The sequence below is a fragment of the Castor canadensis genome, chromosome 12 (assembly GCF_047511655.1).
Source record: "Castor canadensis chromosome 12, mCasCan1.hap1v2, whole genome shotgun sequence".
Taxonomy (NCBI): Eukaryota; Metazoa; Chordata; class Mammalia; order Rodentia; family Castoridae; genus Castor; species Castor canadensis.
Window position 1 is genome coordinate 12,729,737 of NC_133397.1, and position 16,487 is coordinate 12,746,223.

Sequence of the window (16,487 nt, forward strand, 5' to 3'; positions counted from 1 at the left end):
TGGTACTGGCACAAAAACAGACATGAAGACCAGTGGAACAGAATAGAGGACCCAGATATGAAGCCACACAACTATAACCAACTTGTCTTTGACAAAGGCACTAAAAATATACGATGGAGAAAAGACAGCCTCTTCAACAAAAACTGCTGGGAAAACTGGTTAGCAGTCTACAAAAAACTGAAACTAGATCCATGTATATCACCCTATCCCAAGATAAACTCAAAATGGATCAAGGATCTTAATATCAGACCACAAACTCTAAAGTTGATACAGGAAAGAGTAGGAAATATTCTGGAATTAGTAGGTATAGGTAAGAACTTTCTCAACGGAACTCCAGCAGCACAGCAACTAAGAGATAGCATAGATAAATGGGACTTCATAAAACTAAAAAGCTTCTGCTCATCAAAAGAAATGGTCTCTAAACTGAAGAGAACACCCACAGAGTGGGAGAAAATATTTGCTAGCTACACATCAGACAAAGGACTGATAACCAGAATATACAGGGAACTTAAAAAACTAAATTCTCCCAGAACTAATGAACCAATAAAGAAATGGGCAAATTGAACTAAACAGAACTTTCTCAAAAGAAGAAATTCAAATGGCCAAAAAATACATGAAAAAATGCTCACCATCTCTAGCAATAAAGGAAATGCAAATTAAAACCACACTAAGCTTCCACCTCACCCCTGTTAGAATAGCCATCATTAGCAGCACCACCAACAACAGGTGTTGGCGAGGATGCGGGGAAAAAGGAACCCTCTTACACTGTTGGTGGGAATGTAGACTAGTACAACCACTCTGGAAAAAAATTTGGAGGCTACTTAAAAAGCTAAATATTGATCTACCATTTCATCCAGCAATACCACTCTTGGGGATATACCCAAAAGACTGGGACACAGGTTACTCCAGAGGCACCTGCACACCCATGTTTATTGCAGCACTATTCACAATAGCCAAGTTATGGAAACAGCCAAGATGCCCCACCACTGACGAATGGATTAAGAAAATGTGGTATTTATACACAATGGAATTTTATGCAGCCATGAAGAAGAATGAAATGTTATCATTCGCTGGTAAATGGATGGAATTGGAGAACATCATTCTGAGTGAGGTTAGCCTCACCCAAAAGACCAAAAATCATATGTTCTCCCTCATATGGGGACATTAGATCAAGGGCGAACACAACAAGGGGATTGGACTTTGAGCACAAGATAAAAGCGAGTGCACACAAGGGAGGGGTGAGGATAGGTAAGACACCTAAAAAATTAGCTAGCATTTGTTGCCCTTAACGCAGAGAAACTAAAGCAGATACCTTAAAGCAACTGAGGCCAATAGGAGAAGGGGACCAGGAACTAGAGAAAAGGTTAGGTCAAGAAGAATTAACCTAGAAGGTAACACCCACGCACAGGAAATCAATGTGAGTCAATGCCCTGTATAGCTATCCTTATCTCAACCAGCAAAAACCCTTGTTCCTTCCTATTATGGGTTATACTCTCTCTTCAACAAAATTAGAAATAAGGGCAAAATAGTTTCTGCTGGGTATCGAGGGGGTGAGGGGGAGAGGGAGGGGGCAGAGTGGGTGGTAAGGGAGGGGGTGGGGGCAGGGGGGAGAAATGAACCAAGTATTTTATGCACATATGAATAATAAAAAAATAAAAATTAAAAAAAAAAGATAATCTGCTAGTTTTCTTGTAGCACTTGTAGCAACCTGTTGGTAGATTATGGTGTTTTTTCTTTTGGTTTTCTCTTTTGTTTTGTTTCCTTTTTTGGCGGTGTTGGGGATCAAAGCAGGTCTGCATGACTGCTACACAACTCTTCCACCACTAAACCACAACCTCAGCCCCGTAGTAATTTAATTGCATATACCTTCAACCAGACCGGAAGTATTACACTCCCTTCTTCCTATAAACCCGATATCAACCAATACTGTGTTAAAATTCATAACAAAATATACCTACAATAATGGGAATAAAAATTCATAAATAAATGCAAAATTAAGAAATATGAATTTTTTTAAAATTCATAATATAAACCAAAAACCTCATAAATGCAGGATTACAAAATGTGAACATTAACTAATGAATTCAGTTTTACTGTTTCTCTTATAAAATCATTCTAAATGAAATTCAGCAAAATTTCTAACTCCACTAGAATAAACATTCCATTTTAAATATGTCGAAAGAGACAAAATCAACATAAGCACAATGTTCTAGTTTTTTAATTTACCATTACCATTTTTTCACACACTCATTCTCTCACTTATTTGAAAACACTGAGTAACTGACAATTATTATTTTAAGACACAGGAATAAAAAATTAATATCATATTGCACCAAATCTTTTTGAGCAAAATAACACATTATCTGAGTTATCATCTCTGTATCATACATCATGTTGGAACTGAATGAAGATGCTATACTTATATAGTTTCTAATTTAATATCTGGGAATGCAGGAAAGGAACAGATCAACCTGGGAAGAACTGACATCTTCACATCTGTAATCTCAGCTCTTTGGAGGAAGTAGGGAGAGAGCGAGTCAATGCCAGGTGGGCTACCTAGCAAGTTGAAAGACAGCCTGGGAACCTTGTCTCCAAAACAAACAAATAAATAAATAAATATTTTTAAAATGACAATATGAGACAAGCTAATTCTAAAATTAATACAGCAATGCAAAGGCCCTAGAAAAAAAACAAAACAAATCTGAAAAGGAAAACCAAGCTGGGAAAGTAGTTTTTCCTAACTTTGAGACTTATCAGAGATCTATGACAGGCAATGCAGTGTGCTACTGGAAAACAGACAAAAAGAGCAGGCCTCACATATATGAACAACTGGTCTACAACAAAGTTGTCAGGGCAATTCAGTAGAGAAAGCTTAGTGTTTTCAACAAATGGTATGGGAATAGCTAGATATGAAAATGATTGACCTACCCTTTGAACAATAAACAAAAGTAAATTCTCAAAATGGATCACAAACCTAGTTATAAATATAAAACTAAAAACTGATGAAAAGGCAAAAATAAAATGATTTGTGGCAAATATATCTTAGATATGACAATAAAAGCACAATCAAAAAAGAAAAAATTAATTTTTTTTAAAAGCATGCTTTTCAAGATACAAATAAAAGAATGAAAACAGACACAAATGGCAGAAAACTGTTGTACGGCATACATCTAATGAACATAAAAGAAACTCTCATAAAAAAGTTATACATAAATATTCATAGCAGCTATATTTGTAAATGCCAAAACTCAAAACAAGCCAAATGTCTGCTAACAGGTGAGTGGATAAAGGACTATAAATCCAAAGTGGACTACTACTCACCAAGTAAAATGGAATAAATTAGTGATCCAGGATACAAAATGGATGAATCACAAAACAATTTTGTCAAGTAAAAGAAGCCAAATAATAACAAAATACTGTAGGATTCATTTACCCAAAATTCTAAGAAATGTAAAGTCATATATAAAGAGTTAGAAAATAAATCAATGGTAACCTGGTGAGTGGCTGAGGACTTGATTAGGAAAAGCAAGGAAGGGACTAAAAGAAGCAAGAAACAATCTTTAAAGGTCATGGATATGGCCATCAGTAATGATGGTTTTCATGAGTATACACATGTACCAACACATATGAAATTATGTATTTAATATGTGCAGTTCACTATTGGTTAATTACAGCTCATTAAACATGTCCAAAAAGAGGAGCAATACAAGAAAAAGGACATACAAGCATCAATTAATTTTATCACTTACTTTCGAGCAGTGTGCCTGGTCAGTCTAACCATCAGCTTGCGTGCCTCTTCTGAGCTAGACTGAGTGTCTTTAACAAACGAAATTGGTTTTGCAAGTCCATGTTTTTCCAGAAGTTCTGACACACTGTAAGTGAAAGAAGAATTATTTAACATCTTGTTGCCAAACAAAAAGTCTAAAAATCTCAAGCATATAAATAACACTTAAATATTTAGTATTTTTAAAAAAATCAAATAGTATGATGCAACATTACATATTATGTTAATTCTCACCAAAACCCAAGCTTCTAATTACATATTGAATTTCATTTCACTGCACTGACTAAGAGTGCACCTGAACTAAGTAGCATAATTTTTTAAAGGGTGCCATCATTATCTCAATAGCTTCTTTGCAATTTCCCTCTACCCTAAAAAAAATAAAAACACCAAGTCAATAAAATAAGCCAAATGTATAAGCTTAATACCCAGTTTTAACTCTCAGAAATCATATTGAATGCATAGGGAAAGCTCCTAGAAAAGCAATAAAGAATTTTAGAGTTGGAGGAGCACAGTTATGATCATCAAGCTTAATGTCCCTTAAGTATCAATCTTATAAAAGTAGAAGAACTGTCATAAACTCCTAGTATCAAGTGAACTTCTTGAGATATGGCATTTCATAATCATTTATATGCTGATATGTCTCACTGACCTCACCATTTATGAATTTACTACTACCAGACTTGTACAGAGTGGCTACATTGAGTTCAGTAAGTCTTCATAAGGACAGGATTCATTGGTCAGGTCACTTCACATTATGTACACTAAAATTCTTATCAACTACTTGTAGCTAAGAGGTGAACAAGAAAAGTTCTTATTTTAAAAGGCCAGTGAATCATGCTTAACTATGAAAGGCAGAAGCATCTGAGCATCATTCAGTGACCAACACGGTGTTGTTTCCCTGCAGTAAGGACGGTATAATGTGACAATCAGGACTACCCTGCTCCCATCCAAAAACACATGAAATAAATTATACCTATTTCACTGTATCTCACTGAGTTATCTTCTCTTGGTTTCACTCGGAAACAGAGGCAACTATAGATTTGTAAGGAATGACTCTGTAATGACCCAACTCACTAAGATTTACTCAAACTATACTGAACTTTTCAGTGAGGCTGGGGGAAAAAGGGACAAGCTGTATTAGAAAAAGCTTGATTTCATACATTTTAAGAAATACAACTGTGTACCTTCCAAAACATAAAATAACAAGAATCAGGCTAATAATAAAGGTCTTAAAGAAACCTATCAATTAATTCTTCATTAAACACATATTATGATGCATAAAGTCATTATGTTTCTTATATACAACTTCAAGTACTTTTACAGTAAAATCTCTAATTTGATTGAAGAAAATTATAAATTACTGAAATTTAAATTATTATATTTTACAATACACACAACCATTACCAAAGTGATGTTATTATCTATAAGTTCTATAATTACATATTAAACAAAGTTTATAATCTTAAATTTTTGCTTGTAACACAATGTTTAACATCACATATTTATATATACGTATAAACAAATACTAGTAAACAATATCAGTTAGATATATATCAACCTCAAAGAGATGTAGAGCTCAATGTTTTACTATAGCAGTAAAGAATATCGCTACAGTTACATGAAGGCTCCAGCACAGTTTGACATTATCCAGTCATTCAAATGTGTTGTGCCCAAAAGTCTGCAGTAAAACAGACATTGTTTGCTGATAGATGTGAAAATGGCTACAGAAATTAACATTTCTGTGCACCTATTAAGTGTAATACTTTAATTGTTTAATCTAATATTAATTCCAACATCTGATGAGTTAGATGTTATAGATAAGGAAACCCTAAGTTCAAAGATCACCCATCTGCTAATGTCTGGATTTGGAGAACAGCTTACCAAGTCTTCAAAACCCAAGTTGTTATTTTTCTACCATCCTGCTATAACAAGGAAGCAGTATATTCCTCACTGAGAAAATTCACTCAGAAGAGAGTCAAGGAAAATGTGTGATTGAAATGGAAATAATAACTAACAGTCAGGCTTAAGGTAACATTTCTTGGACTGACCCCCTTAATCAGCATTGAACCAAAAGATGGCCATTTTTCTCACCTGAGAATTTGTTCCAGCTGGTCTACCAGGTCATGAAGAGTTGTGGTTTCCTCTGTCTTATGACTACAAAATTAAAAGAATAAAAATTAAGTTTTGATAGTAACTTTTTAATAAAATATAAAACTCAACTAAGTGGGGGGGTGTTTTTCTAATACTTAATATATAACAATATTACACTGACTGGGTATAATTTTAGGGTTATCTCCTGGATTCACTCAATGTTTTTCATTACTCAATAAAATAAGATTAAAAATTCTACAGTAAAACACCATTCCTTATAACAGATTAGCCAGATATAAGCAACTATTTTCTAAGGTACTTTTGGTTTTGTTCTGCTTCAACGCAAAAAGGAATTATAAATCAATTGTCTTTTTTTTTAAGAGGAAGTAAAGAGTAAAACCACTATTTATCATTGTTCTTTTAATTAATAAAATTTTTATTAAGAAACATTGCCTGCATGCTTGCATTCTCCTAGGACTGACTCCATCCCTGGAAGTGTCCATGAGGATTCTACGTACTCCTAAGAACGTCTCCACATAACTATTCTCTCTGCCACAAACACATCACGTCCACTTCAGCAGTAACAAATAAGGGAGATGTATGCCCATCAGAGAGATCATCCTTAGCGGGTAGGGAAGATGAAAGCAAACCCATTCTGAGGAAACCAGTGGGAGGGGGACCAGAACAGAGATCGTAAATATGAATGTGCCTGCTAGAGCAGAGAAAGCACAGCACATCATCCGTGCAAGTGAGCACAGGGATCTTGCAGAAAAGCCTGGCAACTGCTAGAAGCCTCCTTCACCCTCCATGGTGGAATATGGTGCCTAAGTAAGATGCACAAAACTTAATTAGATTAAATAAATGATTGTTCTTTTCTTACATGGAAGTTGGAAGTCAATGACTTTGCCCAGCTGACTTAAGAACAAGACAGAGGCATCAAGCTGACTGAGGAACCATCAAGTTTTTTACTCAGCTCATTGAGGAAGAAACTCTTGGCCACATGTGCTCTCTGAGGTAGATGTTAGGAGAGGAGCCTCTGTATCTTATTGCCCAGTGGAAAGGGGCAGTTTGATTACTGGCACCTTGGTATGCTTTAGACTGAGGTTTTCAAATTACGAATAATGACATTTTGCTACAAAACTCTGTTGACACAATCCATTTTACCTGCCTTTTGCTGCCTACGAAAAGCCATGACTCTCAGAGGCATACTTGCTATATTTTGTCACTCTACTAAGGAAGTGAGGTAGTCTGTGACCACACCTGTACAGGTAGAGGTAACAAACAGCTGTTGAGTTCACTCTATGATTTACCTACATAAAGTTCCCCAAGCCTAGACTGAGGAAGGGAAGTAGGAAGCACTACTGTAGTCTCCATCTAGCTTTACCATTACTGAGGCTAATGCTATGATTCCTTCTTGGTAGTTGGTACTTACATAAGGAGAGGGAAATGATCAAGATCTATAATAGTCAGAATCTAAGATCTCACATCCTTCAGAAAAAGTCAAAACTGAGACAAGACTGGTCTCCTAGCTGCAATTAGTACAATGAAAAAGCTTGATCTTGTCCAAAAAATGATAACACAGAACTACAGAAATAGAGTTAAAGGGCTTTCTACTTAAATATGACAAGTTGAACCTACACACTGATCTCTACTCCTTTACTAAACCACTTAAATGATAGTGAAAGAACAAAAAACAGAAAGGAGAGAAAATACACATACAAAGGAGAAAAACAATGAGAAAGGAGATGTCAGTAGATCAGAGATATAAACAAAATAATGAAGGCACAAATTAGGTGGTAAGACCTAACAAAACAAACAAGTCTGCAATCCAACAACAAGCAGCAGGGGAAGCCAAAACACATGTAATACCAAGGGACTGGAAGCATCAGGTACTTGAGAATACCAAGGTTGGGCTAAAAGCAAAAGGATATCCTAAAGATTTACAATGAGCAAAATTATACACACACACACACACACACACTTTTTCTCACACAGCCATTCAACTATTCCACACATGGAAGAACACAGGGACTTCATTCTCTTAACAGTTTGTTTTAAGAGGAACAAACGCCTGGATTTCATAGGTCAGGTCCAGCTTCTCACTACAATACATAAAATAATGTAATATAATAGTGGAGGTAAGAGAAAGGAGATGTAATTAATGTAGACCGGCACTTCAAGCCATCTTTCCCATATAGATATTTGAAGGTATAAACAGAGGAGGAAGAATTGGGGGAAGGGAGAAAGGTACGCATAATTATCAAGTAGTCGCAGTCACAGGTGTGTTCAGATGGTCAGAAGTGACAGCTCATTGTCTCAGGATTGATCAGATGGGGGCCTTCTTACAAAAAGAACCATTGCTACTGGGTTTGTCTCCTGTCATCAGTATTCTTCCTGGAATTCCAAGATGGCTATAAAGGGACTACAGGAGACAGTGGCTCAGAGTGAAGGAAACAGAGTGAAGAGGGAGTACCATCAAAGCACTGAGCATGAGAATGACTTAATATTCAGCCTCCAGGGCCTTCCCTCCCTGGAAGTCTTATCCCTGACTGCTAGAGGGATGAGAGCACTGAGTTCAGACCCTCTAAGTCACATGATAACCATAGACTCCTCCCCTCAACAGGAGTTGAATTATTGAACTGAGCTTAAAAGCTGACAGTCAGGAATAAAGGTCCAGAGTCCAGATCTTCTCAATCACAAAACTTCCACAGTCTCCTCCTTCCCCCAGGGAGGTGAACTACTGTATGGGATCAGAAAGCATTGAGAACAGCAGGCAAAGCTATTACATCCCTCAGTTCTTCCCCAGCCAAGGCAGAACTCATTGTTCTGTTTGCTCTCCTGACTATCTGACACATTTGGGGTTGACACCAAGGCTTGGACACTTACTGCCTGAGGACACAAACTGTGAGGGGAATGTGGAGGAAATGGGAACCTGCCCAGCCCACAGGTTGTAAAGCTCCCTGCAGCTCCCAGTACACAAAAAGAGGGGAGCTTCTATAATGAGAGGAGCCCAGCAAGGGACAACTGACCCTTGTATAAGAAACTCCAGCTAGTTAGCCTTGATCACAAGTGTGCTGGGGATCAAGTCTGGTGATCTGAGTACATGGGCAAATGCTTGGCTTCAGAGCTACAACCCCCAAGCCAGTGGTAAGAAACAGCACCTGAACCAAGCTACTACACTGTCCTGTCCTGCCTAAATATTGAGACTACTTCTGAACTCAAAAAAACAATGATAAGAATAATCAACAAATTAAAGACCTCAATGAATTCAAAGAGGACACAAACACCTGAATAAATTCAAAGAGAATTCAAAAAAGGAAGATAGTGCAGGATGTGAAAGAGGAACTTGACTAAAAAAAAGAAGAAAAAGAAATCTAAAACGAAAATCCTGGGAATGAAAAAAATCAATAAACCAAATAAAAAGCTCATCTGAAAACTTTGCTAATAGAATGGAACAAGTTGAAAACAAAGTGTCAAGGATTAAAGACTAGATCAATAAGACAAAGAAAAGAAAATACAAACAGAACATGCAAGAACTCTGGTATACCATCAAAAGACCAAACCTACGAATCATGGCTATAGAAGAAGAAGTACAAACTAAATGCATGGATAACATGTTTAATCAGATAATACCAGAAAACTTCCCCAATCTTGGGAAAGAACAGGTAATCCAGATACAGGAGAATTTCAGAACATAAAACCTTGAAGAACAGAAAAGAGATACCATTAGACATACTACAGTTAAAACATTAACTATATGGAACAGAGAAAGCACACTGAAAAGCTGCAAGAAAGAAGTGACAAGTCACATATAGAGGTAGATTTCTGAACTCTAAAACCAAGAAGGACATTAAATGATATATTCTAAGCCCTGAAAGAAAATAACTGTCTATCTAGATTAACATATCCAGCAAAGCTATCCTTCATAATTAAAGAAGAAACAGAAACTTTCCATGATATACAAAACTAAAGGAATTCATGACCACTAAACAGCACTGCAGAAGATACTTAGAGCAATCCTACTCAAAAAAGAGGACAATAAACACAAGGAAAATGCGGGAGAGAATCCAATTAGATAAGTAGATTAGTAGATGAGTATTAGGAAAGAAACAAAAATCACAAACACAACAAAATGACAGGAAATACTATACACCTTTCAATATTAACACTGGATATTAGTCATCTTAATTCTCCAATCAAAGACACACAATGCCAGGTTGGATTAAAAAGCAAAACCTGACCATTTGTTGCTTATAAGAAAGGAATCTTACTGACAAAGACAAACATTGGCTTAGGGTGAAATGATGGAAAAAAGATTTTCCAAGCAAATGGACTCTGAAAGCAGGCAGGAGAACTATATTCATATAAGATAAAAACAAACACCAAACAAAAATTAGTCAAAAGAGACAAAGAAAGTCACTTCATATTAATAAAGGGAACAGTCCATCAGGAGGAGATAAACAATAGTTAACATATACAACCCAACACTGGAACATTCAATTTCATTACGCAAACAATACTGGACTTACAAGCACAGATGGACACCAACATAACAGTAGGTACTTCAATACCACAGTTTTACCAATAAATACATCATCCAGACAAAAAAAGTCAACAAAGAAACTTCAAAATTAAATGATACTATGACCAAAACACCAAATGGACTTAACAAATACCTACAGAGTATTTTACCAAGCAATTGCACAATACACCTTGTTCTCAGCAACCCACAGTATTTTCTCCAAAATACATCTTTTTTCCAGTAATGAGTTTGAACTCAGGGCTGTGCACATTAGACAGGGACTCCAACACTTGATCCATGCTTCCAACCCTCCAAAATAGATCTTAATATAAGAAAATTGAAATGACCCCCTATATTCTATCAGACACAGTGAAATAAAAGTAGACATCAATAACAAAAATATCCATAGAAAATATTCAAACACATGGAGACTGAACAATACGCTGTTGAATGACCAGTGGTAATCACAGAGATGGAAATCAAAAATTCCTAGGATATAAGGAACATAAAAACATAACTTATTCAAATTTCTCAGATCAACAAAGGGAAGGTTATAGCTATGAGTACCTACATCAAGAGAAAAAAGAAAAAGCTGAGAGATCTCAAATAAATAGTGATGCATCTCAAGTTCCTAGAAAAACAAGAACAAGTCAAACTCAAAATTAGTAAGTGGAAAGAAATTATAAAGATTAAGGCAGAAATTAAAGAAATGAAAACTAAAAAACAATGCAAAGTGACAAGAAAACAAATAAGATTAATGAACCTTTAGTCAAACTAACCAAAAGAAGGAAAAGACTAAAATTAATAAAAGTAGAGATGTAAGTAGGAATAGCACAACAAATACCAATGAAATCCAGAGGGTTACTAGGGAATAACTGAAAAAGTTATATTCTAATAAACTGGAAACTCTAGAAAAAATGGATAACTTTCTGTATGCATTTGATCTACCTAATATAAGCCACTTACAACATTTAAATAAATTCCAAACAATGAGATTGAAGCAGTAATAAAGTATCTCTCCAAAAAGGAGAGCCCAGGACCCAATGGATTTACTGCAGCATTCTATCACAACTTTAAAGAACTAACAGCAATGCACCTCAAACTATACTGTAAAATAGAGAGGGAAGGAACACTACCAAACTAATTCTATGAAGCCAGTGTTACTCTGATACTAAAACACATTAAGGACACAACAAAAAACAAGAAAGATATAGAACACTTTCCTCGATGAGCATGGATGCAAACACTCTTAATAAAATACTTGTAAACCAAAGTTGAAAGACCATAAACCATGATCAAGTCAGCTTCATTCCATAGATGCAAGGATGACTCAACATAAGCAAATCAATAGACATAATATATCAAGCACATAAACAGAATCAGGGAGAAAGCACATGACTAGTCAATAGACACAGGAAATGCCTATAGCAAAACTCAACACTCTTACATGACCAGAGCTCGGAAGAAAGCAGAAGCAGTGCATCTCAACATAACAAGAGCTATACATAGCCAACATCTTACTAAATGGGGAGGGACAGAAATCATCTCTTCCAACGTCAGGAACAAGATGAAGGTGTCCAGTTATACTGTACATAATGCCGCATGGCAATACCACAATTAACCTCCCTTGAATATTAATGTACACTAAGAAAAAAATGTTAAGTTTATCTCTAGGCAACAGGACTGCAGAAAATTTTATTTTGTATGTATAGTGGTTTTTGGTTTGATTATTATTTGTTTGTTGTAGGGATCAAATCCAAAACTTCATCCTAGACAATGCTGTGTCACCAAGCTGCACACCCCAATTTGTCTATCAGTAAATATTTGGAGAAGCAGTATTTCCGCATTTACTGTTAGAAGAAGAAGATGAGGTGAGATAGACATACTGTGTATTCTTACCCATATCCCCTTTGTGGCAAACATTCTAAGATGTCATAGCAGAGAGGGAGCTGGTCACTTCGTTCACAAGTATAGATGCTCTCTAGTGCTATTGCCATCAGTTGGTCCTGATCAGGAATAATTTTTTGCTGCAGCTAGAGAAAGCAAAGCATGTTGTACTAAATGTGAATAGACTTATAGAAAGTTTGTCCATATCCCAGTACCACTGCCAACAGAATATTAAACAGTGCAATTAATCATCCACAGAAACAAACCTTGATTTTTCTTTGGCTTACAGACTTTTTGGGTATTTTATAATTCTAAATGAAACCACATTTAAATTAGAGAATCAACCAGAAAAAATAATTTGTAACCCATAAGATTTGCATCTGCTAAAAACAGACTCCTCAATTTATGACCCATTCAAGATAAAGAAGGTAAGAAAATCACAGTGAATTTAAACAGCAATTTATTAAAAACAACATTTCTAACCATACAGCCAAATTCTGAGTTTCAATTACAAAATACATAAAATTCCTTAACTAATATTCAAAATTGTTAAAACCTACTATTTTTCCAGTAAGCATTTTGTGTGTGTGTGTGTGTATATATATATATATATATATATACACAAATATATGTATTACTCATTTAACTATACAGTACTAACTTACTGTTCAAAATAAGTCCAATTTTAGTGCAATAATACATAAACCACAGAACATATTATTTCTGATGAAGAAATATGGCTACTTTGGGCCACTGTCTGCATAGAATACTCATTCTCATTCTCATTGCAAACCACAGATTCCTGTTCTTACAGTATTTTCTAAGATACAAAAATAGCCCATTGGTGCCTTGTTTTTCTAATCTACAAGACCAAGATATTAACAATGCCTTCCTAAGAGGGTTATTGTGAGTATTAAACAAATTAATACGTGTGGAATGCTTACAGTATTACCAATATGAAAATCAAAGTGAAAGTCTGTGAGGATTAAATGAATTAATATATGCAAAATACTTACACTATTATTGCTACAGACACTACAACAGAACCCTGAAACTAATTTCTTAGAGTTCCTTTTGGCAGCAAAGTAAGTGTAAGATAATTTCTATAATAATGACCTACTAGATTACACCATTTTAATAGACACTCAGCACTATTCACAAAAGAGATAGGAAAGTGATGGAGAGAAGCTGCCAGATAAAGGTGTTTTCTTAGTAGAAAAATCATGCTAATGGATATAAATAAAAAACATTCAAGGTTACCAGGACAATAAAGTTTTCTAAAGCAGCTGAATTAAAGGATTTGTATATATGTTTTTAAGGCATTAAGAAAAAAATAACACCACTGATTTGTCACTAACATGTGACAAAGGGTTATCGAAGGTTGCAACGTGACTAACTGATAAATTAGGATAAAGAGGGCACATAAAAATAACTAGTAGGAGACACGAAAAAAAACAGTTAACACTCCCTGATTTTTCATTTGGTGTAGGGTGACAATTCTCAGTGTTTTTATATGCATTAATTTATAACATTACTTCTAGAATTATTCCCATTTTATATAAAAGGAAAATTGAAGCACTGAGAGGTCAGATGAGTTGCTCAAGGTGGTGAAGTTAGTAAATGGTAAGGTCAGGATTCAAATCCTGATCACTGGCTGCAGAGCCTGAACCAAGCAACACAGCCTCCCACAATCCTGGAACTGGAAGGGACAGAAGGAAAACAAGGCAAGTAAACACTCAGGAAGATGAGACCACAGAAACTAGTTTCAGGCAAGGACAGTTTGGGAACCTATCTGAAACAGAAGCCAAAGTCTTTGATGTCTTATTTGATCCTCCCGCTTCCTACCTTTCTGTCCAAGACATTAAAGAGCCACTTTTAACTTAAATGTTAAAATGTTTAAACTTTATACTGAAAATCCTTTAATAGTCCTTCAATGTGAAAGGCAAAGAATAAACCTTTGCCTTTTGCTCAAACTCATCATGGCCTGTTGCCAACCCACTCTTTTTTTTTTTTTTTTTTTTGAGTCAGGGACTTGCTATGCTGTATAGTTTGGACCCAAACTCTTACATTCAAGTGACCCTCTTGATTCAGCCTCTCAACTAACTGGGTCTAGAGGTATGTAGCACCATGCCCCACTCACCTCACTTTTCTTGTTCCATGAATGACTTTTCCAGCACAAGTTTTACTTTGCCCAAATTAAATTACAGTTACTACTTCTATCTATGGTAAATTGGTTCCAGGATCCTGCAGATAAAATCTGCAGAAGCTATAGTATAAAATGCCATAGTATTTGTATATGAGTTATACATACCCTGCTATATACTTCATTTCATCTCTAGATTACTTATACCTAATACAATGTAACTGCTATGGAATAGCTATTACACTATATTGCTTAGGAAATAAAAACTAGAAAATGGTCTTCCTGCATTTAGTACAGACACAAATTGTTTTCAAGTGTTCTTATCCAAGGTTAGCCGAATCCACCGTTGGTTAATACTTTCACCCTAACATGTAAACTAAGTTATGTCTCCTGGTCTTATTCTACTTTTACCTGAGATGTCATCTCAAGAATTAAATCTTGATTTAAACTGAACCTTCCCAGATTCTAATGATCTCTAGCATAGCCTCCACACCTGCCAGGCCAATAAATAAATCCTTTTACTACTCTTGCACACAGCCACCTTTTTCTCTCTGTGACTTCTATGGTACTTTCATGTTCTCTTTTCATGCCATGCAGCATATCTTTCTTATATAATCAATAGCATGCTTGAATCATAATACTCAGATTTGTAAGACATTTTCATTCTTTCCTATTTGACTCCTTGCATGATGTCTAACTATGTAGTCTAAAACATACTTTTTCTTCTGTTCATCATTCCCTCCCTAGTATCTCAATGGTCACTATTAAACCACCATTTGTCCCAAACCAAAAGAAAGCCCAAATAGGACAATCTAAGGAGTTAGTGAAATGAGATTTTTATACCATGTCAGTAGGTCAACATCTATACTGTGTATCAGTAAAATGCAAGAGAATCATAATGAAGTCCTAACACACTACAAGCAAAAAGAAAAAACAACAGATGATAAAAGAAGATACCTGGAAAACACCAGAGAATCAAGAAATAAAAGAAATCGGTGAAGTAGCAGAATACAAAATAAACATACAAAATCAACAACTTTCATATACATGAACAATAAATAGAGGAAGTGAAGCTACAGAAAGCTCCATTTATAATGGAAACAAACCTAAAAATAAGTATTAACTCATCAAGAAATATGCAAAACCTGTAAGAAGAAAATTTTTAAATATTCCTAATTTTAAAAGACTAAACAAACTGAACAATTTCTCCTATTCTTGGAAAGGATAAGTGAACATTATAAAGATATTAGCCTAATTTATAAATTCAGTGCAGTCACAATAAAAATGCAAATAAGCTACTTTATGAAATTAGACAAACTGGTTTTCAGATAAAAAACCATAGAACAACTTAAAAAAAAAGTGGGGAAAAGAAAGCTACAAAGGAACATTATCCTAACATATATTCAAACATGCTATAAAGTTTCTATAACTAAAATAATATGGTACCAGTGCATGGATAAACAGACCAGCAGAATACTACAGATACAAAGGAATTCCAGAGTTAGACCCACATAGAAATGAAAATGTCAGTATGACAAGGAGCAGGCACCTCAGGTGACAAGGGTAGAGATAAGCATTGTAACAAATAATGCTGGGACAGTTCGGTGGACATTTGGGAAAACATAAAATTATATCCACATCTCACAGTAATAAATTAGGAATCTAAGTATAAAGATAACACTGTACAATTACAGGAGAAAACACAAATGAATTCTACTTTAACTTTTGGTTAAGAAAATACTTTCCACCTATGACTCGAAATACAAAGACAATCAAAGAAAAGACCAATCAATCTAACTACAGAAAAATTTAAAATAAAAACTTTACATGACACTATGCATAATAAAGTCAAAAACCAACTGACCAAATGAGAGAAACAGTCATAATATACACCACAAACAAAAGCTAAATTACACTAAAATTTAGACTTTCTAAGAACTAAAGCATAAAAGAAAAAACCAGTGAAAAACTGAGGGAAAGACAAGAATAAACAATTTTTAAAAAGACAAAATGTTCAAACTCATTCAGAATAAAAGGAATTAAACTAAAACAACACTTAT

The 16,487-nt window shown here is 35.1% G+C and overlaps 1 protein-coding gene across 2 annotated transcripts in view; it reads right to left on the reverse strand.

Moving 5' to 3' along the window:
* The window catches only part of Nbas (NBAS subunit of NRZ tethering complex), a 361,792-nt gene that overhangs the window by 185,490 nt on the left and 159,815 nt on the right, over positions 1–16,487 (reverse strand). For both annotated transcript variants that reach the window (XM_020168280.2, XM_074049201.1), the window contains exons 26-28: positions 12,297–12,430; positions 5,876–5,938; positions 3,750–3,872 (exon numbers count right to left, since the gene is read on the reverse strand). In XM_020168280.2, coding sequence (XP_020023869.2) covers positions 3,750–3,872; positions 5,876–5,938; positions 12,297–12,430 — 320 coding nt within the window. The remainder of the gene's footprint in view (positions 1–3,749; positions 3,873–5,875; positions 5,939–12,296; positions 12,431–16,487) is intronic.